Here is a 22,122-nt window from a genome sequence, read left to right as displayed (position 1 = left end):
GAAGCAAAGGAGCACCTTGAGGATTTTGGGGCCTTGTTTTTATTACAATATATTTTAGGCACCATATCCGGTTTGAAGGACTCTTGCGGTGCCAAAACAGTGGAAACCGCCCACAAGTGACCCCATTTTGGAAACTACACCCCTTGAGGAAATTATCTAGGGGTATAGTGAGCATTTTGACCCCACAGGTTTTTTGCAGAAATTATTGGAAGTAGGATGTGAAAATGAAAATCTACATTTTTCACAATAAAACGTAGGTTTAGCTCATTTTTTTTTCATTTCCACAAGGACTAAAAGAGAAAAAGCACCACAACATTTGTAGAGCAGTTTGTCCCGAGTAAAACAGTACCCCACATTTGATCATAGACTGCTGTTTGGACACATGGCAGGGCTTAGAAGGGAAGGAACCCCATTTGGCTTTTGGAGCTCAAATTTAGCAGGAATGGTTTGCGGAGGCCATGTCACATTTGCAAAGCCCCTGAGGGCACAAAACAGTGGAAACCCCCCACAAGTGACCCCATTTTGGAAACTACACCCCTTGAGGAAATTATCTAGGGGTATAGTGAGCATTTTGACCCCACAGATTTTTTGCAGAAATTATTGGAAGTAGGATGTGAAAAATTAAAATCTACATTTTTCCCAATAAAACGTAGGTTTAGCTAATTTTTTTTCATTTTCACAAGGTCTAAAAGAGAAAAAGCACCACAACATTTGTAGAGCAGTTTGTCCCGAGTAAAACAGTACCCCACATTTGATCATAGACTGCTGTTTGGACACACGGCAGGGCTTAGAAGGGAAGGAACCCCATTTGGCTTTTGGAGCTCAAATTTAGCAGGAATGGTTTGCGGATGCCATGTCGCATTTGCAAAGCCCCTGAGGGCACAAAACAGTGGAAACCCCCCACAAGTGACCCCATTTTGGAAACTACACCCCTTGAGGAAATTATCTAGGGGTATAGTGAGCATTTTGACCCCACAAATTTTTTGCAGAAATTATTGGAAGTAGGATGTGAAAATGAAAATCTACATTTTTCCCAATAAAACGTAGGTTTAGCTCATTTTTTTTCATTTCCACAAGGACTAAAAGAGAAAAAGCACCACAACATTTGTAGAGCAGTTTGTCCCGAGTAAAACAGTACCCCACATTTGATCATAGACTGCTGTTTGGACACACGGCAGGGCTTAGAAGGGAAGGAACCCCATTTGGCTTTTGGAGCTCAAATTTAGCAGGAATGGTTTGCGGATGCCATGTCGCATTTGCAAAGCCCCTGAGGGCACAAAACAGTGGAAACCCCCCACAAGTGACCCCATTTTGGAAACTACACCCCTTGAGGAAATTATCTAGGGGTATAGTGAGCATTTTGACCCCACAAATTTTTTGCAGAAATTATTGGAAGTAGGATGTGAAAATGAAAATCTACATTTTTCCCAATAAAACGTAGGTTTAGCTCATTTTTTTTCATTTCCACAAGGACTAAAAGAGAAAAAGCACCACAACATTTGTAGAGCAGTTTGTCCCGAGTAAAACAGTACCCCACATTTGATCATAGACTGCTGTTTGGACACACGGCAGGGCTTAGAAGGGAAGGAACCCCATTTGGCTTTTGGAGCTCAAATTTAGCAGGAATGGTTTGCGGATGCCATGTCGCATTTGCAAAGCCCCTGAGGGCACAAAACAGTGGAAACCCCCCACAAGTGACCCCATTTTGGAAACTACACCCCTTGAGGAAATTATCTAGGGGTATAGTGAGCATTTTGACCCCACAAATTTTTTGCAGAAATTATTGGAAGTAGGATGTGAAAATGAAAATCTACATTTTTCCCAATAAAACGTAGGTTTAGCTCATTTTTTTTCATTTCCACAAGGACTAAAAGAGAAAAAGCACCACAACATTTGTAGAGCAGTTTGTCCCGAGTAAAACAGTACCCCACATTTGATCATAGACTGCTGTTTGGACACACGGCAGGGCTTAGAAGGGAAGGAACCCCATTTGGCTTTTGGAGCTCAAATTTAGCAGGAATGGTTTGCGGAGGCCATGTCGCATTTGCAAAGCCCCTGAGGGCACAAAACAGTGGAAACCCCCCACAAGTGACCCCATTTTGGAAACTACACCCCTTGAGGAAATTATCTAGGGGTATAGTGAGCATTTTGACCCCACAGGCTTTTTGCAGAATTTATTGGAAGTAGGCCGTGAAAATGAAAATGTAAATTTTAACCAATAAAACGTAGGTTTAGCAAAATTTTTTTTCATTCCCACAAGGACTAAAGGAGAAAAAGCACCACAACATTTGTAGAGCAGTTTATCCTGAGTAAAACAGTACCCCACATGTGGTCATAAACGGCTGTTTGGACACACGGCAGGGCTCAGAAGGGAAAGAACACCATTTGGAGTTCAAATGTAACTGGAATGGTTTGCGGTGGCCATGTCGCATTTGCAAAGCCCCTGAGGGGTCAAAACAGTGGAACCCCCCCACAAGTGACCCCATTTTGGAAACTACACCCCTTGAGTAAATTATCTAGGGGTATAGTGAGCATTTTGACCCCACAGGCTTTTTGCAGAATTTATTGGAAGTAGGCCGTGAAAATGAAAATGTAAATTTTAACCAATAAAACGTAGGTTTAGCAAAATTTTTTTTCATTCCCACAAGGACTAAAGGAGAAAAAGCACCACAACATTTGTAGAGCAGTTTATCCTGAGTAAAACAGTACCCCACATGTGGTCATAAACGGCTGTTTGGACACACGGCAGGGCTCAGAAGGGAAAGAACACCATTTGGAGTTCAAATGTAACTGGAATGGTTTGCGGTGGCCATGTCGCATTTGCAAAGCCCCTGAGGGGTCAAAACAGTAGAACCCCCCCACAAGTGACCCCATTTTGGAAACTACACCCCTTGAGTAAATTATCTAGGGGTATAGTGAGCATTTTGACCCCACAGGCTTTTTGCAGAATTTATTGGAAGTAGGCCGTGAAAATGAAAATGTAAATTTTAACCAATAAAACGTAGGTTTAGCAAAATTTTTTTTCATTCCCACAAGGACTAAAGGAGAAAAAGCACCACAACATTTGTAGAGCAGTTTATCCTGAGTAAAACAGTACCCCACATGTGGTCATAAACGGCTGTTTGGACACACGGCAGGGCTCAGAAGGGAAAGAACACCATTTGGAGTTCAAATGTAACTGGAATGGTTTGCGGTGGCCATGTCGCATTTGCAAAGCCCCTGAGGGGTCAAAACAGTAGAACCCCCCCACAAGTGACCCCATTTTGGAAACTACACCCCTTGAGTAAATTATCTAGGGGTATAGTGAGCATTTTGACCCCACAGGCTTTTTGCAGAATTTATTGGAAGTAGGCCGTGAAAATGAAAATGTAAATTTTAACCAATAAAACGTAGGTTTAGCAAAATTTTTTTTCATTCCCACAAGGACTAAAGGAGAAAAAGCACCACAACATTTGTAGAGCAGTTTATCCTGAGTAAAACAGTACCCCACATGTGGTCATAAACGGCTGTTTGGACACACGGCAGGGCTCAGAAGGGAAAGAACACCATTTGGAGTTCAAATGTAACTGGAATGGTTTGCGGTGGCCATGTCGCATTTGCAAAGCCCCTGAGGGGTCAAAACAGTGGAAACCCCCCACAAGTGACCCCATTTTGGAAACTACACCCCTTGAGTAAATTATCTAGGGGTATAGTGAGCATTTAAAAAAATGTTTCAATTAAAATCCATGGATGTGTGATAAACTTTGAAGCACTCTTTTATGCACAGGCCAGGTTTGTCGGGACAGGTTTCACAATGATAAGTTGTGTCTCGTCTTCTCCCTCTGTTGTAACACACTTTACACCTTTTTTGGCTCCTTCCCTTTTTACCAGTGGGGGGGATTTCGCCAGGAAAGTGTTGCCCTGGTACAATACGTGGACCATCGCTTCTAGAAGTACTGGGGCTCTCCCCTTCCTGGTCCCCAAATACAAGGGCCTTGATAACCGCTTCTTGAAACTGAAGGAATGTCCCTGTCCGGCCTGCACATCGGTATAGCACGTAAGCGTTATACAATGCCATCTGTACCACGTGCACGGCCAGCTTTTTGTACCACGTCTTTGTTTTACGCATGGCACTGTACGGCTTCAGTACTTGATCAGAGAGATCAACACCTCCCATGTACTTATTGTAGCCGAGGATGCAGTCTGGCTTGGGGGTCATTGTGGTGCTACCTCGGACAGGGACAGGGGTGATGCCACTACCGTGTATTGTGGTCAACATAAGGACGTCCCTCTTGTCCTTATACTTGACCAGCAACAAGTTATCGCTGTGTAGTGCCCTGCTTTCTCCTTTTCTTAGGGGTTGCCCAATCAGATTTTTAGAGAGGCCTCTCTGATTTTTGCGCACGGTGCCGCATGCTACAGTACTTCTGGTGGAGAGGCATTTAAATAGTGGGATGCTGGTATAGAAGTTATCCACGTAAAGGTGATAACCCTGGTCCAGCAGTAGGTGCATCAAGTCCCACACTATTTTTCCACTAACTCCCAGGACAGGGGGGCATTCTGGAGGTTCTATCCTGGTGTCCTTCCCTTCATAAACCCGAAACCTGTAGGTGTACCCTGAGCTGCTCTCGCACAGCTTGTACATTTTAATTCCATACCTCGCCCTCTTGCTTGGCAGGTATTGGCGGAATTTTAGTCTCCCCTTAAAATGTACAAGGGACTCGTCTATTGCTATGTTCTTTTCGGGGGTGTACACTTCCTGAAATTTGGTGCAGAAATAATCAATCATTGGCCTGATTTTGAATAGGCGGTCGTATGTGGGGTCATCACGGGGCGGGCACTGTGCATTATCATTATAATGCAAAAATTTCAGAATAATTTCAAATCGTGCCCGGGTCATTGCCATGTGGTATAATGGGGTGCTGTATAAAATGTCCGCACTCCAGTATTGCCTAATCTCTGTTTTTTTTACTAGGCCCATATGTAGGACAAGGCCCCAAAATTTCATCATCTCCGCTGCCTCTATGGGGGTCCACCTAGCAAATGATGACGTGGGGTTTTGGGCTAAAAATTGTTGGGCATATAAATTTGTTTGGGCCGCCATTACATTAACAAAATCCTCAGTGAAAAACAGATTGAAATAGTGAATTTCTGCGAGGCCTACAGTCTCAAATAGAATTCCAGAGCTCCCTGTGAAATCTGGAATGTGAGGCTCATAATTATCAGGGGGTGGGTTCCACAGGGTATCGCTCATTTGGGGGGTTGCCTCAGCTGATGTCCTGGGGCGTCTTTGCGGGGGTTCCTCATCACTGGATGAGGATGATGAGGTCAAGATGAATGGGGCAATTTCCTCTTCTCCCTCGCTGGCCGATTCAGTGTCAGAGGCCAGGATGGCGTATGCCTCCTCAGCGGAGTAGAGCCTTTGAGATGATTGGGCCATTTTTATTAGGGGGGTATGTAGTGCTTCAACACGTGTAATACTCTTTATAGAGGTGGTTTTGTATGTTGTGCTTTTACACGTGTAATATGAAATTTATAGGAAAAAAAAAAGAAAAAGAAGAGAAGAATAAGAAAAATTTAGGAGAAAGAAATTTATTGAACGTTCAATATAGAACTGTAAAAAAAACTGAGCTACAACTGTGTCGCTACGCTATCAGAAATTTAGTGAACAAACTTCAGTTAAAAAAAACTGAATGTTCGTCATTAAACGGACGCTGACTATAACGCTATAAATTTATACTAACTGTCGCTACGCTATCAAAAATTTAGTGAACGAACTTCAGTTAAAAAAAAACTGAATGTCCGTCACTAAATGGACGCTGACTATAAGATGTAAATTTATACTAAAACTGTCGCTACGCTATCAAAAATTTAGTGAACAAACTTCAGTTAAAAAAACTGAATGTTCGTCACTAAACGGACGCTGACTATAACGCTATAAATTTATACTAACTGTCGCTACGCTATCAAATTTAGTGAACGAACTTCAGTTAAAAAAAACTGAATGTTCGTCACTAAACGGACACTGACTATAACGCTATAAATTTATACTGTCGCTACGCTATCAAAAATTTAGTGAACGAACTTCAGTTAAAAAAAAACTGAATGTCCGTCACTAAACGGATGCTGACTATAAGATGTAAATTTATACTAACTGTCGCTACGCTATCAAAAATTTAGTGAACGAACTAAATGTCCGTCACTAAATGGACGCTAACTATAAGAAGTCAATTTATTCAAACTGTATAAAAAAATATATAGCTAGAACTTCTGCTATATATCTTTTTTTACAAAACGGACGTCAGTAAACGTCCGCTACTCTAATGCTAGTCTTTTTTTTTTACAGTTTTATAAAATGAAGAAAAAAAGGCCAAAAAAAAACCTGCGTAAACAAATTACCACTGAGGCTGATTATTAGACTCAGCACTCAGTAGCCGCAGGGCGCACGCAAAAAAAAGGTGCAGTAATAAAAAAGGCCAAAAAATAAAAAAAATTACCACGGATGCTGATCAGTGATGGCGGTCACTGATCAGCACTCAGTGGCCGCAGGGCGCACACAGGGAGGTGCAAAATACAAAAAAAAAGGAAGTCCTGTGCCAAAAATTGGCGGTCAGTGATGGCGGTCACTGATCCGCACTCGGCGGCCGCAAAAAGGGAAAGATGGGGAGGGTGGGATGGGGGGGGAGGGTACAGGGATAAGAAGTTTAGGAAAAAAAACAAGTGCTGCTGCTAAAAAAAAAAAAAAATCAGCAGCAGCACAGTTGATGATGATGACGGTTCACTCTTCTGCAGGAAGCAGTCGGATGAAGACATCACAGCAGGATCGCAGCACAGAAGGCCTCAGATTCGGTAAGTTGGCTTCACAGACGGTCACACCAGCTCTGCTCACCGTTCCTAACCGGAATGAGGTGGGCAGGGCTGGTGTAGGGTGTTTCAAACACCCGCCATGGCTGCGATTGGTCGGTCGGTGCTGACCGACCAACCATAGCGATCTGGGGGCTGGCATCACCACCATTTTTTACATGGAACATGGTAGTCATTGGTGCTGTCCTAGACAGCACCAATCACCACCATATCACTGTGCCCTGTGGCACAGTGATTGGCAAAAGCCGCAAACAGCCGCAATTGGCCGGTCTGAATTGAACGGCCAATGGCGGCGATCGCCGATGCGGGGGGGAGGCGACACCCCCCTGGGCATCGTGTACAGATGTCCTGCTGTTATGAACAGCAGCCATCTTTACTTTAAAACTTTTATTTTTGATACGGTAACCCCTTCTGCATTTGACGTACATGTACGGCAAGATGCGGGAAGTCAATGCTTTCCATGACGTACATGTACGGCAAATGTCGGGAAGGGGTTAAGAAAAAAAAACAAAAACAAAACAATTCTACAAATAAGGCCTCGTTTACATCTGCGCTAGGGCTCCGTTCCGACGGAGCCCTGACCGACGGAAACCATAGTTTTCCGTTTCCATCACCATTGATTTCAACGGTGATGGATCCGATGCCAATTGTTTCTATTTGTCACCGTTGTGCAAGGGTTCCATCATTTTGACGAAATCAATCGTGTAGTCCCTACGCTATTGATTCCATCAAAATGACGAAACCCTTGCACAACGGTGACAAATAGAAACCATTGGCACCGGATCTGTCACCATTGAAATCAATGGTGATGGAAATGTAAAACTATGGTTTCCGTTTGTGTCGGTCAGGGCTCTATTCAGACGGAAAGGAGCCCTAGCACAGATGTGAACGAAGCCTAAATTATTCTGCAATAAAAAAAAGGCAGCTAGAAAACACTGCAGTCTGAACAGGTATTGATAGAGCAACATCATATGTGGCCACTGCAGTAGAAACGCCAACACAACTTTGTGCAAACCCTTACATTACATGGTTACTTCAAGTGGTATAGGAAAACAATGTTGATCAACTAAAGGCCCTATTACACTAGCCGATAATTGGCCGCTGCAGCGAGCGCCGATCAACTAGACATCGTTGATTGGCGTTTGTTTGCTCCCGTCAAAGGCAGCTATGTATGGGGACGAGCGGTCGTTACACCAATTGCTTGTACCCATACATTATTATCATAATTATCCATGTTTACACAGGGAGATGTGCTGCCGACAAAGATTTTACCTCTTTAAAACTATATGATCAGCAGATGAACTAGCAAACACTCAATCATCTGCCGATCGCTGCCCTGTTTACACAGGGCAATTATTGGCAACGAGCATTCTATGAACGCTTGTCAGCCCAATAACCACCCAGCGAAAAACCCCCTTAAGACCACAGGATTAAAGTAGAGGTAATATTTAGTTATTTTATTTATATGCCTTACACCCACAGGTACAATTTAAAAATTATCACCAGTTAGATGTGAAAAGGAAAAACACCAGAAAAGGGTTGAAGGCTTTTTATTGTGAATAAAAAAAAAAACCAAGTCTAACGGTAATGCTGCTTAAGTAGGTACACTGCTCTCTTCCAAGTGCATGCTGAGCCTTACACGTACACAATCTGAGCTCAGAGAACATGGATGCAAGGCCAGAAGCATTCCATCTGTCTGGAGCTGGGACAGATTACTGAAAATACCTAGATAGGGGCACAGTACCAGCTGTAATGGGCCTGAGCTCTGCTCCCGAAAGGACGGAGTGTTTAAGGTACATTCACATCTCAATACTCAGCTGTTCCACTGAGGTATATGGTCGCTTCCTGCTGTCACTAGATGAGGTTCTGTGACAACAGAAGAAAATGAAATGTAACACTACAAGGATCTGAAACAGCAGCAGCAATGATAGAACCCGCTTTTTTTTTTTTCTTTTGCAGGGATCATGGAATGGGTGTAGGAGCAGCAACCCCCACCCTGTACCTTAAACAGCTCCAGTCACATCTGGCAGGACAGATCATACTGATCATAAACCAGCACAGATCAAGGGGGTGGGTGGGTGAGAGGACACGGGCTCAGGGAGGAAACACCAGAGGTGAGGCAGAGGAGCATTTTCCTGAAGTGGAACCATTTGTGAATTACACTCTTGGGATCACTTTCTCCAAGAAATCTTTCACAGCCATCATTTCCTAAAAACAAAGAACAAAGTGTGTGTTGATGGTGTCATAACATTTCCTCCAAAGACCTTAACTCCACAATTATTATTAGTGTGAATATTTATGATGCCTCACATACATGCTCCCCATTAGGAACTCAAAGTGCCACTGTATTCCCCCATAGAAGCAATGGTTCTAAAGTAGAATAACTCTGTAGGGCAGCATGCAATGGAAGTCATGAGAAAAAAAAAAAAAAAAAAAAAAATACTACGTGCCTCCGTGTAATATCAGTGTGTACCCCGTAATGCTTAAACACGTACACCTTTGAGGGCAGTGTGATTAGTGTAACTTTGTAACTAGATTTTATTTAAAAAAAAGTTTCTTTTGGAGAAACAGCTGTTCTGTATTCTCTATATAGAACAGCTGTATCATTCGCTTTACACTGAATCGGACAGGTTCAGTGTCGGAGGGTCCTGCATCTGACACACAGGATCCACCTGTAATCTCACATCCAAGTTCATAACACCAAGTGATCAATGTATCGTCAATGGACCTTTCTAACAAAAAAAAAACAACACTATCCAGTGCATAACCCCTTTAACTAGAATCTAAAAACACAATCGTAAAATGGGGACAGGAACCCCAAATAGTCTGTATAACACTATTTAAAGGAACAGTGTCATCACAAATTATTTTTTTATATGTTAAAGAAGTTAGTGCTTTATTAAAAACGTTTATATTCATTTGTGTGTTTGTGTTTTACTTTTTCTTATTTTTACACTTTTTCTTCCCTATGGGGGCTGCCATTTTTTGTTCCATTTCTGTCTGTGTCGATTAACGACACATACAGACATGGAATACGGCAGCCACAGTCCCATAGGGACTGCGAACGGCTCCCGTCCCATTGACTTCAGTGTACGGCGTCTGTGTGGGAACTGCGCATGCGCCGCTCCCACACAGTCCAATTCGAAATTGGCGCCGTCCGGCGCCATTTTCCTGTGGACCGGAAGTCGCGGTCGGACAGTAATATTGCGGCTTCCGGATTTGTGCACTTGGACCAGCGGCAGCAGACGGAGCGGACGGGCCGGAGGGAGCCGCGGCGGCAGGAGCAGGTAAGAGATTTCAATGTATGTTCGTGTTTGTGTGTGTTTACTACTGTATGTAAACCTACTACACTGTGTGTTAGCTCAAAAAAATGGCGACACACAGCGTAGGAGGTTACACCGTTCAAACCCCTCGTTTATCCCGGCACTAGCCAGGATAAAGGAGGGGGGGATGCTGAGAGCTCACTAGAGCGAGGGCTTTTAACCCATTGTTGCAATGCTGCAATTTTGGGAATAGCTCCATCTAGTGATCAAAAATGGGTAGTATTATAAATTAGAATTAATTTATAATATTTCCTGACTATTTCCTGACTCGTGAAAAAAATAAAAAAAATTTGAACAATGTTTAATCACCCACACACTAAATGTTTAATTTTTAAAAAAAAAACATGTTTTTCTGGCAACACATTCCCTTTAAGACCAGCAACACAATTAAGAAAAGCCTTATATACTACTATATTAGGCCTAATTTACATCTGTGTTGGACGCTCAGTTAGGGGCCTTCGTTGAAGATTCATGCTGAAGATACCGTAAACTATAGCGCAGCATGTTGCGTTAAGTCCACGGACACATCAACGGAACCCATTAAAGTTAATGGGTTCCGTCGGGCACCAGGTCTCAGTTGTTAAACGGAACCTGTGCTTCTGCCATTTTCACTGTTCTGCGTCTCTGACAAATGCAGAGGTGAACAGGGCCTTACCTTCTGGAAGGCAATCCTTACCTCTTGACTGGTGCTGTGCATGACTCCAGGATATGTTTTAAACTGAACCTTTGATGGGTTCAACACAGATTTCAACTTTTCAGAGGTGAGCGTTCCAAAGCGAACTGGAATCATAGGATCCGCCTCCCCATGACACTGCAGGATGGAAATGTCCTTGTTTACCCCACCAGCAGCCTGCCATTTAAAAAACAAAAACAACCCTGTAGATTACACACAGGATAGTTGATCATACCTTCTTTCATAAGAATATTTGCAGAAGTATACAGTAATAGTTAAAGAAAAAAAAAAAAAAGAAACGAGAAAAAAAAACATGGTTTTGTACTGTGGAAATTATAATGCTGAGCAGTGACAATCCAGTTGTCCTGACCAATTCTGCCCCCCAGATTTCCTATTGAGCCTACGAGTATTCATAGAACACTCGTTGCTGATAATTGCACTGTGTCAACAGGGCGGGCAGCGATCAGCAGATGGACAAGCAAACGCCATAAGAGTATGTGCACACGACCTATTTTCAGACGTAATGGAAGCATTTTACGCCTCAAATTACGCCTGAAAAGATGTCTCCAATACGTCGGCAAACATCTGCCCATTGCTTGCAATGGGTCTTACGATGTTCTGTGCAGACGAGGTGTAATTTTACGCGTCACTGTCAAAAGACGGTGCGTAAAATTCTGCCCGCTTCAAAGTGCATGTAACTTCTTGGGACGTAATTGGAGCAGTTCATTGACTCCATTGAAAAACAGCTCCAATTACGTCCGTAATGGACGCCGCGAAAAACGCGTGCACTTGTAAAAACGTCTGAAATTCAGGAGTTGTTTTCACCTGAAAACAGCTCTGTAATTTCAGACATATTTTGCATTGCCGTGTGAACATACCCTCATAGATCAAATAGTTGTGGTCGCCCCTTAAACATTTAGGGCAGTTATCTTCTCTATACTTTTTCACTCCCTTCCAGTCATAGCCAGGTAGGGTCGAGTATGGATAAAAGGTGATCAAAGACGCACATGTACCCCAAAATGGTACCATTAAAGATGAAAGCTCGTCCGGGAAAAAAAAAAATCCTCATGCCACTAAATCGATGGGGGAGGGGGGGGGGATTCATGGCTCTCAGAATGTGGCGACAAAATACATTTTTTTACAAAATAAAATCTTTTACTTTTACAAGTTAAATAAGCTATATAAATTTGGTATAGCTGTAATCGGATTGACCCTCAGAATAAAGTTTGTGTAATTTTAATTGCACGGTGAACAGCGTAAAAATGAAGCGCAAAAAATAGAGGAATTGTGTCTTTTTCCCATTCGACCCCACAAGAGATTTTCTTCTGTTTCCTACTACATTATATGGTACAATAAATGGTGCCATGTAAAGACTACAACTCGTCCAGCAAAAATCAAGCCCTCATACGGCAATATCGACCGTGGTGGGGTGGGTTGTGGCTTTTTAGAAGGTGGGGAGGAAAAAACAAAAATTTTAATCCGAAAAATGGCTGTGGTGGGAAAAGGTTAATTAACAATACTGGTGTTAAATAAAGCTGCGAGTAATAAAAATGTAAATGTCAGAAATCCAAAGTAGTGTCTGGGGATCACTTGCAGCGATTCTGCTCAGGCCCAGGATCTAAAAGCCCTCAAATCATCCTGCCATTTTTACTTGGACGATGAACTCTGTTTCTGAAGAAGATCTTCATATTTATCAAAGACAGTGGAACCCCTATTTTTATTTTTTACACTACCCAAGAAATACCAACAGATTGGCGTGCGAGATATGTGCTGGAATGTTTACCAGGTGACGCCACTGTTGCTTTGCGGTAGCCATTTCTCATTATGTTGCCCATCTTTGTGCAGCACGGTTTTTCATTTTGCTAAGGCTTGTTCTGGGCCGGATAACCATGTAAACTACTACAGTTCCCACGATTCCTCTCCCCTGTCACAGACACTGCCTACATTTACAGCTGCCCATCTATTACAAGGTGTAAGATAGTACAGAGTCTAAACGGCAGAGCTGTGTCTCCGCACTATCTGCTGCCCAGCATGTGAAACACAATCACTCCAGAGATAGGGAGGGAGGGGGGGGGGGGGGTGTGGCAGAGCAGGGAACACTGTAGATAACAGGCTTGTTATGCGTAATGAAGTGGTCAGTGTTTTACGGGATGTCTGACAAGCAGAAGCTAAACACAAGGAGCATGGTCATGTGACTACATGCGAGAATGGCTTGCAGAAGCATTTGAGCTACAGACAGCATGTTAGTAAGCGATATATCTTACTGCGGTTAAATCTGCACAAATTTTTAATGACTGGAAAACCTCTGGGAGGTTTTACACCCTGCTCCTTGACGTAATCACATAATGCGGCCCATCTCCCCATCATAAAACAAACCGGTTAATATAAAAAAAGATAACGCAGCTTGTGTGTACCATATTGTTCGCAGAAATCACACTTGTCTCCCACAGCAGGAAACAGCGCCATTACAAGCTACAGCTCTGAGAATAAACCTGTGTTGTAAAATCAGTCTCATCTACAGGGGATATAAGCAGCCTGGGGGATCCCCCCCGAATCATACAGAAGGATGAACCTCTGCTGCCATTAGTGCATCTGCATACTTATGTAATTTTGTTAGGCTGTGTGCTGACCAACTTTGGGTTTTGTACATTGGAGGGTGGCGAGTGCCTCCACTTTGATTGTACACTCTTCCTATTCTGCCCAAGACTGTTTATGTAGAGTAAAGCTGGCTCCTCCATATGGAGTTCATTCTGTAGGCTTAAGCCCAGCAGAGAGGTATTGGTTTTGGTTAGGGACCCACAAAAGAGGTTGCCTTGTCAGGGCAGATGGGCTCACAAAATTTGATCAAAATGAGCCCTAAGAAGCTCAGATTGTAAGTACAGTGAATATAACAGAATTACAATTTAAAATCTATACAGTGCATTTGGTGGTCTTGGCGCTCGCTGGGTGCCATTGCAATGGTGACTTCATATTGTTTGCAGTCATACAGCTTATGTGCACCTGATCATTTGTATCACTTTTGTTAGGATGTGCTGTCCAACTGTTTTATCTGCTTGGGTTTTCTCATTATGCAGAAAAGCTGTACTGGCTCTAAGAAAAATCTGGTTTTCACTGGAGTTCTCCTTTAAGTTTATTCTAATTTTACCTGAGGGAACGTCTTGTGTAGCGGCAGCCAACAGCTAAGTCCAACAATTGCAGCAAGTTTGTGTTGACAGGTCAGAGCAGTATACAAAGACAGGGCACCTCCCTAAAAGAAGCACAGACATGTTGAAATCTGGTTATTACATGTACGAAAGTTCAAAATCTTAACAGCAATTGATCAGCATTTACTACTCAATGTCATCGCCCAATACACATCTTCTTGACCATAGACAAACATTTGGCCATTAGGCTCTATGCATATATACATTTCAGGGCCATTTAAAATTTAACCCCAAGGGTCCACTCAGATGTTGCGGTGCAGTCAAAACTGCATGCGTTTTTACAGATATTTGGTACTGTTGCATAAAAAAAATGCCGCAAATCCCAGTAAAAACGCATGCTGTTTTCTGATGTGGTATTAAATGCAACGTCGGGATCCTTACCTACCTATAACTTACAATGAAAAAGGTCTACCAAAGAATCAAAGTCTTTGTTCACACGTGTGGGGCATGACAAATTTAGATGAAAATCTGACGACAATCCTCATCTCATGCATGTGAATGTGGTTTCCGCAAGCCCATTCACATACTATAGAACTTTTCCGTGCTCATTTTTGTCTGCACCGCAGAAAAAAAAACAAAAAAAACAATAAAAACAGACACCAGCTATTTTTTCCCCCACGAATTTCACAAGGAAAAGTTGAGCATTAGGCGCCGCGGCATATATCCAAGTGTATGCCTCAGATTTCTGCCACGGAAATACAGGTCAGATTTTAATACGATGTGTGAACAGGGCCAAAGTGTCCGATATCCAACAGCATATGGCTAAAAGGGAGCTCCAGGAAAACGCCAATCTAAGAGCAGCTGGCACTAAAATAAATATTGCACTTCTATTAGTTAGGACGTGTTTAGTAGTACACAGTTGTAATTTATGCTCCAGATAGATACCTGTGAAAATCCTCCAAGGACAATCCTATTGGCTGGAATACCATTCTTTACCTCGTGTTCAATAATACTTTTAACTGAAAAGGAAAAAAAAACAAAGGGAGATATTAAAACAAACATTTAAAAAAGGAAACTGCCGGAGTAGATGACACATAAGCACCCCACAGGTTTACTCTATTTGGTGTTCTTGTAATGCACCTTCCTCCCACGCCCTTCACTGGGAATAACCGTGTATAATGCTTTGCCTACCTGACACCAACCATCTTTGACCAGGCTGAAATCAATCTGCCATCTCTACAATCAATATGACAGCTTACTGCTGTCTTCCAAGACTGCAAGCAAAACCATAAGTGCTTATTCAGACGAACTTATAAATAGTCTGTGTGACGGCCATTTTTAAATGGCCATCACACGGGTGCATGTATTTCTATGGGGCTATTCAAACGGCTTTTGTTTTAACAGACCATGTCATAGGCACGTTTAAAATAAAAAAATAAAAATAGGACATGTCCTATTTTTGTCAGTTTTCACAGATTTCACAATAGACTTAAGTCTATAAGGAATCCACGAAAACTTGTCCCGCACAGGTGCGAATCAGATGTGAAAAACAGCCGTTCATCTGAATACAGCCATATAAAACAAAAAGTCAAAAAATACACTTACTGCTATCTGCTGCCTTCTTAATGCCGGCCTCATCTTCAGGAGCATCTGGGCTCAGGCCCATTAAATCAAACCTGCAATGAAAGAAAAGTAGTGTTTTGTAATTAAGTTCCAGTCAGGTCATACGACACGTAGGACGGACGTAGACTTACCATGCTGGCATCACCATCTTCATGTTCAGTGTTACAGGAATGCGAGGCCTGCAAGCGGTAAAGGTTAACGTTACCATGCTGTATAGGTAAGTTCTACCCTACAATAACAAAATCCAAAGACAACACCTACAGAAGAATACTTACGCATGTGGACATATGTATTTGACATGAGGCAGTTTAATTGCAGATAGGGACTCGGCCCAGCCATGTCTATAGGAGAGAGAGACATTGCAAGTACAAGAGAACAGTGTGAGCAACCTACTGATAACAAACAGTCAGTAAAACAGACTTAAAGTCCCGTTTCCTAATTCAACGTTTCGGACCAAATAATATTTAATATTAAGAGAAATATCTTTATCATCTTTTTGAAGGCAGGTTTCCTTTGGTGATAATTTTAGCACGGACCTCTGAAGTTCAAGAAAGCCATAATATATAGGAGATGCAAATCATCCGATACTACATACAAGGTTTGTAGGCAGTCCTCTTCCAAATGTAGTTAACCTTTGTTCAGCCACATACAGCTTGACAGATCATTACCAAATATTCTAACCGAGTCCCTAAGAAATGCCCTAACAAATACGTCCTGGTAAGTGCTTACAGGACCAACCAAAAAGCCAATCTTATCCTAAATGGGGTGGTAAACGGCACCTTTGCAGTGTCATTTCTGCCACATGAATCCGGTGCGACATCGGAGAGGGCAGCAGTCATTAATTAGCACTCTATACTAGAATATAAGGCGTGTTCACATCAGTGTTCGGGTATGTTTATACGCTTAGCAGAAAAACGCTGAAAACACGGAGCTGTTTTCAAGGGAAAACAGAATCTGATTTTCAGCCGTTTAAAAAACTTGCGTTTTTTGTGGCCGTTTTTCTATAAAGTCAATCAAACTGTTCCAAAAACGGCTCAAGAAGTGACACGCACTTTTCGCGGGCGTTTAACACAGCCATTTTTAAAAACGGACACGTAAAAAAACACCCCATTGGAACGCCGTTCTTCCCATTCAAATCAATGGGCAGATGTTTGGAGGCCGATTTTTCAGCAGTTTTTCGGACATTTACAGCCCAAAAATGGACAAAAATATGCAGTGTGAACAAACCCTTAGGGTTCTGTCGATAGGGTAGTCAGACCTTTCCGTCACAGGAACCCATGAATGGAAAGGCAAATGGAAACCATAGCTTTCCGCGCGCATTACCATTGATTTCAATGGGAATGCTTCCGTTGCAAATTGTTTCCGTTTGACTCAGTTCCATAAGGTTTAGTTTTTTTTTTGGCAGAATCAATAGCGTAATCGACTGCACTACTGACTCTGCCAAAAAAGAAAAAAACCGGAAACCTTGCGGAATGGACACAAACGGAAACCATTACCATTGAAATAGCTTTCCATTTGCATTACCATTGATTTCAATAGTAAAGCAAACAGAAGCTATGGTTTACGTTTGCCTTTCCGTTGATGGGTTCCTCCGACGGAAAGGTTTAGTGGAAGCCATCAACTGAACCATAAGGCCTCATTCACACGACAGGGTTTCCCGGCCGGGTGCCGGCCATTCATAAATCGGCCGGCACCCGGCTGCATTAGGAATAATAGACCCCTAATGGGGCTATTCACATGACCGATTTTTTGACAGCCGGGAAAACCGGGCGTCAAAAAATAGGACATGCTCTATTTTCGGCCGGGTACCCGGCCATCTGGCTTCCATAGAATACACGGCCATCACCGGAATGTGTCCGAGTGATGGCCGGGTTTTCCGTCGCTTGCGCTCTATCTCCTCCTCCTCCTCCTCCTCCTCGCGCAGAGTGCATGTGAGGAGGAGGAGTTTATGCCATTCTGACGAATGGCTGTGCGCTGTACACTGTGTGGCAGGGCCGGGGTGTACAGCAGGTGGAAGGGAGCACTGCGCTGGCTCCCTTCCCCTGCTTGTTTTAAAAGCGCCCTGCCCCGGCGACACCTTCCATGGCACCGCTAGCAGCAGCTGCTGCAGCTGCTACTACTACTGTAGCGACGCCACTATAGCAGAGCTGGGAGGTATCTCCCTGCTCTGCTATGTGCTAGCCCCACTTTAGCTCCTTGAAGGAGCGGAATCACCGTGTTTTCGGGGATTCCGTTCCTGGACAGAGCGCTTGATGTCTTTGTCCATATCTGGGCAGTGACATCAGGGGAAACTCCTGAAGCGGAATCCCCGAACACATGGGGACTCCCCTTCAGGAGTTGCCGCTGAGGTCACTGTCCAGATCTGCCCGGCACGGATGCAAAACTTTATGCAAACCGGCCGGGCAAAATGGCCAATTTTACCGGCCGACACTCGGGCGGGACCCTGTCGTGTGAATCCCGCCTAACGCTGATGTGAACACACCCCTATTCACACATTGCACAGTTGATCAATATTTCGAAGCCAACATCAGGAGTGGATGGAAAGAGAAGTATAAATATTTCCATTACATTTCACCTGTGTTTAGGATCAACTACTGATGCAAAATATTGACCAAATCTACAAAGGCTCTATTCACACGACAGGGTCCGAGTGTCGGCCGATAAAAACGGCTGTTTGTCAGTTTTTCTCGGCCGTTTTGCATCCGTTCCGTTTTCATTAAGTGTTTCCATTTTTAATGGCCGATTTTGACCGGTTTCTCATCAGTTTTTTTTCCCTGCCCGTTTTAAAAACGAATGAATTTCATTTGTACATTTTTTTGCCACACACTTCCCTCTGTAGACACTGCCACCACCCCCCTGTAGGACTTCTCCTGGAGCAGAAACACTGGCCACAGCGCCAGGGATCCCGCTTCAGTAGTCCCTGACGTCACTGTGTCCATATATGGACTTCTCCTGGAGCAGAATCCCCAATCCCCGGCAACAGCGCTGCTGTGGCCGGGGATTCCGCTCCTACAGCAAAACAAATACCCTCCTCCTCCTCACATGCACTTCGCACTGCAATGGGGGGGGGGGGGGGGTGTATTGGCCATGTATTAGCCGGCCCCAAAGACTTCTATGGGAGCCGGATGGCCAGAACGACGGCCAAAAACAGGGCACGTCCCACTTTTTGACAGCCGGCTTTACCGGGACGTCAAAAAACTGGAGTGAATAGCCCCATTTGGGGTCTATTGTTCCTACTGCAGCCACATGAAGGACGTTTTTGAACGGCCATTACATGGCCGAGAAACCCTGTCGTGTGAATAGGGCCAAAGCGTGAATGAGGCCTCAATTTTGAACTTTTGCAATAAACTCCTGAGGCCCTCAAAATTCCATCTGGAATTTGAGTCAGATTTTGAGCTGCCTGCACGCTGTTTGCACCATTTTTCAGCCACAGGCAAAAAAAAAAAAAAAAAAAAACAAAACAAAAAAAAAAAAACGCTTTCTCTGCCTCACATTGATGTCAATGGGAGGTCCGACAGAAACGCCTGAAGATAAGGCATGTCGCTTTTTCTCCTGCTCGTGGGTAAAAAACACCTCCACTTGAAAGTAATGGGGGCACTTTCAGACATTTTTTCGGCATGGTTTTCAACACGGTTTTCGCATAAAAAAAAAAAAAAAAAAAAAAAGACTGAACAAGTTTTGCTCCACAGCAGCTTTTAGCCCCTCACTGGGGAAAAAAAAAAACAAACACCATGTTTTTTCCTGCCACAGTTCCACCTCTGACCTCCCAATGAAATCAACAGGCAGCAGAGAAAGCATTTTTTTTTGGCAGCAGCCCTCTATTGACGCAGGCAAAGGACACCAAGGAAGTGCAAGCAGGTCAAAATTTGAGGCAGATTTTTTTCTGCCTGCAAAATCCTCCATGTGAACAGGGCTAAAGAGTAAAACTATGACAGCAGACATGCCACAGAGAAAAGTAAAAAAGCTGAACTGCCTGCACAGAAGCCACACTACGCTGCAAGCAATCTTTGCGGTCTTCAGGGAGATAAGCCGGATTGACGGACATTGCGGCACTTTTACACCCCACCATTCATTGTCCTCTACTTAATCATTGTAGCACTCGGCCGCATTATGGGAAGATCTCCATAACTGAAGCGGTCAGCAGGCATGTCAGATCTGAAGAGAATAGATCACTTACCCAGTGTCCCCCAGGCCATGCAGGAAGATTACCTGTGGACAGCAGAGATACATACATCAGACAGTGAACATAGGACGGAGCCTGCAGCGACTAGAGTCCCCGTCCCGGAGACCAAGCAATAATCGGTTTTCTAACATATAGCCGTTATCTGGACAATATCTGAATAGTCATGTGCTCACCGCTGCGGTCTCTCGCTCCCCTCCGGGTACGGTCACAGCGTCGGTGAGTAGCGGCACAGACATGTTGTTTCCGCACATGCACCGGAGTGATGTCACACACCGCCCCGGTGACCTCTGACCTTCCTAGAAGTAACAATGAGCCGCAGCCGCTAAGCGGATCTAACCCCCGGCGCATGTCACGTGACCGCGCCTCTCCCCGAACGTCACGGCCTCACGCAGCCATTTATCAGATGCAATTCGGCGGCCATCTTACTTGTGGCGGAATATTCCCACCTATGAGTATTAGGTTATTTGTTTGTCAAACTATTTATTGTATTAATTAATTACATTAATTAATTGAACAAAAATCATATTCTTTTTTTTTTTTTTGCACAGTGATATCCATTCCGTCATTTACTAGCCTACAAGGGTAAGCTAAGACTAAGTAGGTGGAGCTCGGCCTCTGAACTTGACTGTTTGCTAAAAGTTTGACTCCACCAAAGGAGTCAATCTGAGAAGGTCTATAATCTGGTATTCATAGTGGGGGCACAACAAAAGTGGTTGTGACTTGATTTGGATGGATATGAGTTGTGGGCTTTCCCAAATAATACCATACCTCCCAACTTTCAAGTATAGCAAAGAGGGAGAACGTTTTTTCCTTTTTAGCCACGCCTCTAATCCCAGCCAATACCCACCCATACACACCCGGGTCAGCCCACACAGTACGATGATACCATTGCTCCTCCCATACAGTATTATTTCTAAATAGCTGCCCCACACATTATAATGCCCCCATAGATGCACCTATACAGTATAAAGACAACACAGATGCCCCATACAGTATGATACCCACGCAGATGCCCCCATGCAGTATAATGCCCAAACAAATTCCCCCATACTACATAATGCCACATAGCTGCCCCATACAGCATCATGCTCCCATAACTGCCCCCTTACAGTATAATGCCCGTACAGATGCCCTCATACAGTATAATGCCCCCTAGTTATTTTATACATTATAATGCCCCATAACTGCCCCCATACGGCATAATGCCCCATAGCTGCCCCCATACGGAATAATGCGCCCATAGCTCCTCCCATACAGTATAATGGCCCAATGTAGTATAATGCCCTATCGATGCCCCCACGCAGTATAATGCCCCCATAGATGCCCACATACAGTATAATGTCATTATAGTTGCCCCATACAGTATAATGCCCCATAGCTGCCCCCATACAGTATATTGCCCCATAGCCGCCCCATACAGTATAATGCCCCATAGCTGCCCCTTGCAGTATAATGCCCCTATATCTGTCCTTATACATTATAATGCCCCATATCTTCCCCCATATAATATAGTGCCCCACAGCTGCCCCATACAGTATGATTCCCATATAGCTTCCCCATACAGTATAATGCCTCCATAGCTGTGCCTATACAGTATAATGCCCCCTTAGCTGCCACTATACAGTATAATGCCCCCTTAGCTGCCACCATACAGTATAATGCCCCTATAGCTTCCCCATACAGTATAATGCCCCCACAGCTGCCCCATACTGTATAATGCCCCTATAGCTTCCCCATACAGTATAATGCCCCATAGCTGCCCCTATACAGTATATAGCACCCTTATCTGCCACCACACAGTATAATGCCGCCTTAGCTGCCCCATACAGTTTAATGCCCCCTTAGCTGCCCCAAGTGCCAGTGTCCACATATAAAGTGGCAGTAAAAGGTGCCACAGTGCCCATGTATATAGTACGCCCCTATAGTGCCACAGTGCCCATGTAGATAGTGCCACTCCCCCCTTGAAGATAGTGTTACCCCCTCTTTAGATAGCGCCATTGGGGCTCACTCTAGGAGTGGAATCCCCAGGGGATTCTGCTCCAGTAGTAGCCCCTGACATCACTATCCATATATGCACAGTGACGTCAGGGGTTTCCTCTAGGAGCGGAATCCCCGGCCACAGCGTCGGCACCGCTCTGAGAGGATTCTGCTCCAGGAGTAGCCCCTGACATCACTGTCCATATATGGACAGTGACGTCAGGAGTTCCCTCCAAGAGTAGTCCCTGACGCTACTGTCCATATATGGATAGTAAGACCAGGGGTTTCTCCAGGAGTGGAATCCCCGGCCAGAGCGTCGGCAATGCTCTGGCCAGGGATCTGCTCTTGGAGTAGCTA

The 22,122-nt window shown here is 43.9% G+C and overlaps 1 protein-coding gene and 1 long non-coding RNA gene across 2 annotated transcripts in view; one reads left to right on the top strand and one right to left on the bottom strand.

The window, feature by feature from the left end:
- Positions 1 to 8,377: 8,377 nt before the first annotated feature.
- LYPLA2 (lysophospholipase 2) lies at positions 8,378 to 20,162 on the bottom strand. Its single transcript, XM_075853069.1, has 9 exons — positions 19,962 to 20,162; positions 19,783 to 19,814; positions 15,881 to 15,946; positions 15,737 to 15,784; positions 15,588 to 15,658; positions 14,928 to 15,001; positions 13,985 to 14,086; positions 10,843 to 11,016; positions 8,378 to 9,051 (listed from the first exon to the last, which is right to left on the bottom strand). Exons 1-9 carry the CDS (start codon positions 20,037 to 20,039, stop codon positions 9,001 to 9,003), a joined length of 696 nt encoding a protein of 231 aa, XP_075709184.1. The 5' UTR covers positions 20,040 to 20,162; the 3' UTR covers positions 8,378 to 9,000.
- The window catches only part of LOC142742880 (uncharacterized), a 26,775-nt gene continuing 24,618 nt past the window's right edge, over positions 19,966 to 22,122 (top strand). Inside the window, exons 1-2 of the long non-coding RNA XR_012881453.1 lie at positions 19,966 to 20,247; positions 20,337 to 20,370. This is a non-coding gene — a long non-coding RNA (uncharacterized LOC142742880). The remainder of the gene's footprint in view (positions 20,248 to 20,336; positions 20,371 to 22,122) is intronic.

This window comes from Rhinoderma darwinii, chromosome 2 (genome assembly GCF_050947455.1).
Source record: "Rhinoderma darwinii isolate aRhiDar2 chromosome 2, aRhiDar2.hap1, whole genome shotgun sequence".
Lineage (NCBI taxonomy): Eukaryota > Metazoa > Chordata > Amphibia > Anura > Rhinodermatidae > Rhinoderma > Rhinoderma darwinii.
Note: the sequence above shows the minus strand (reverse complement) of the source record. Positions and strands in the feature narration are given on the sequence as shown.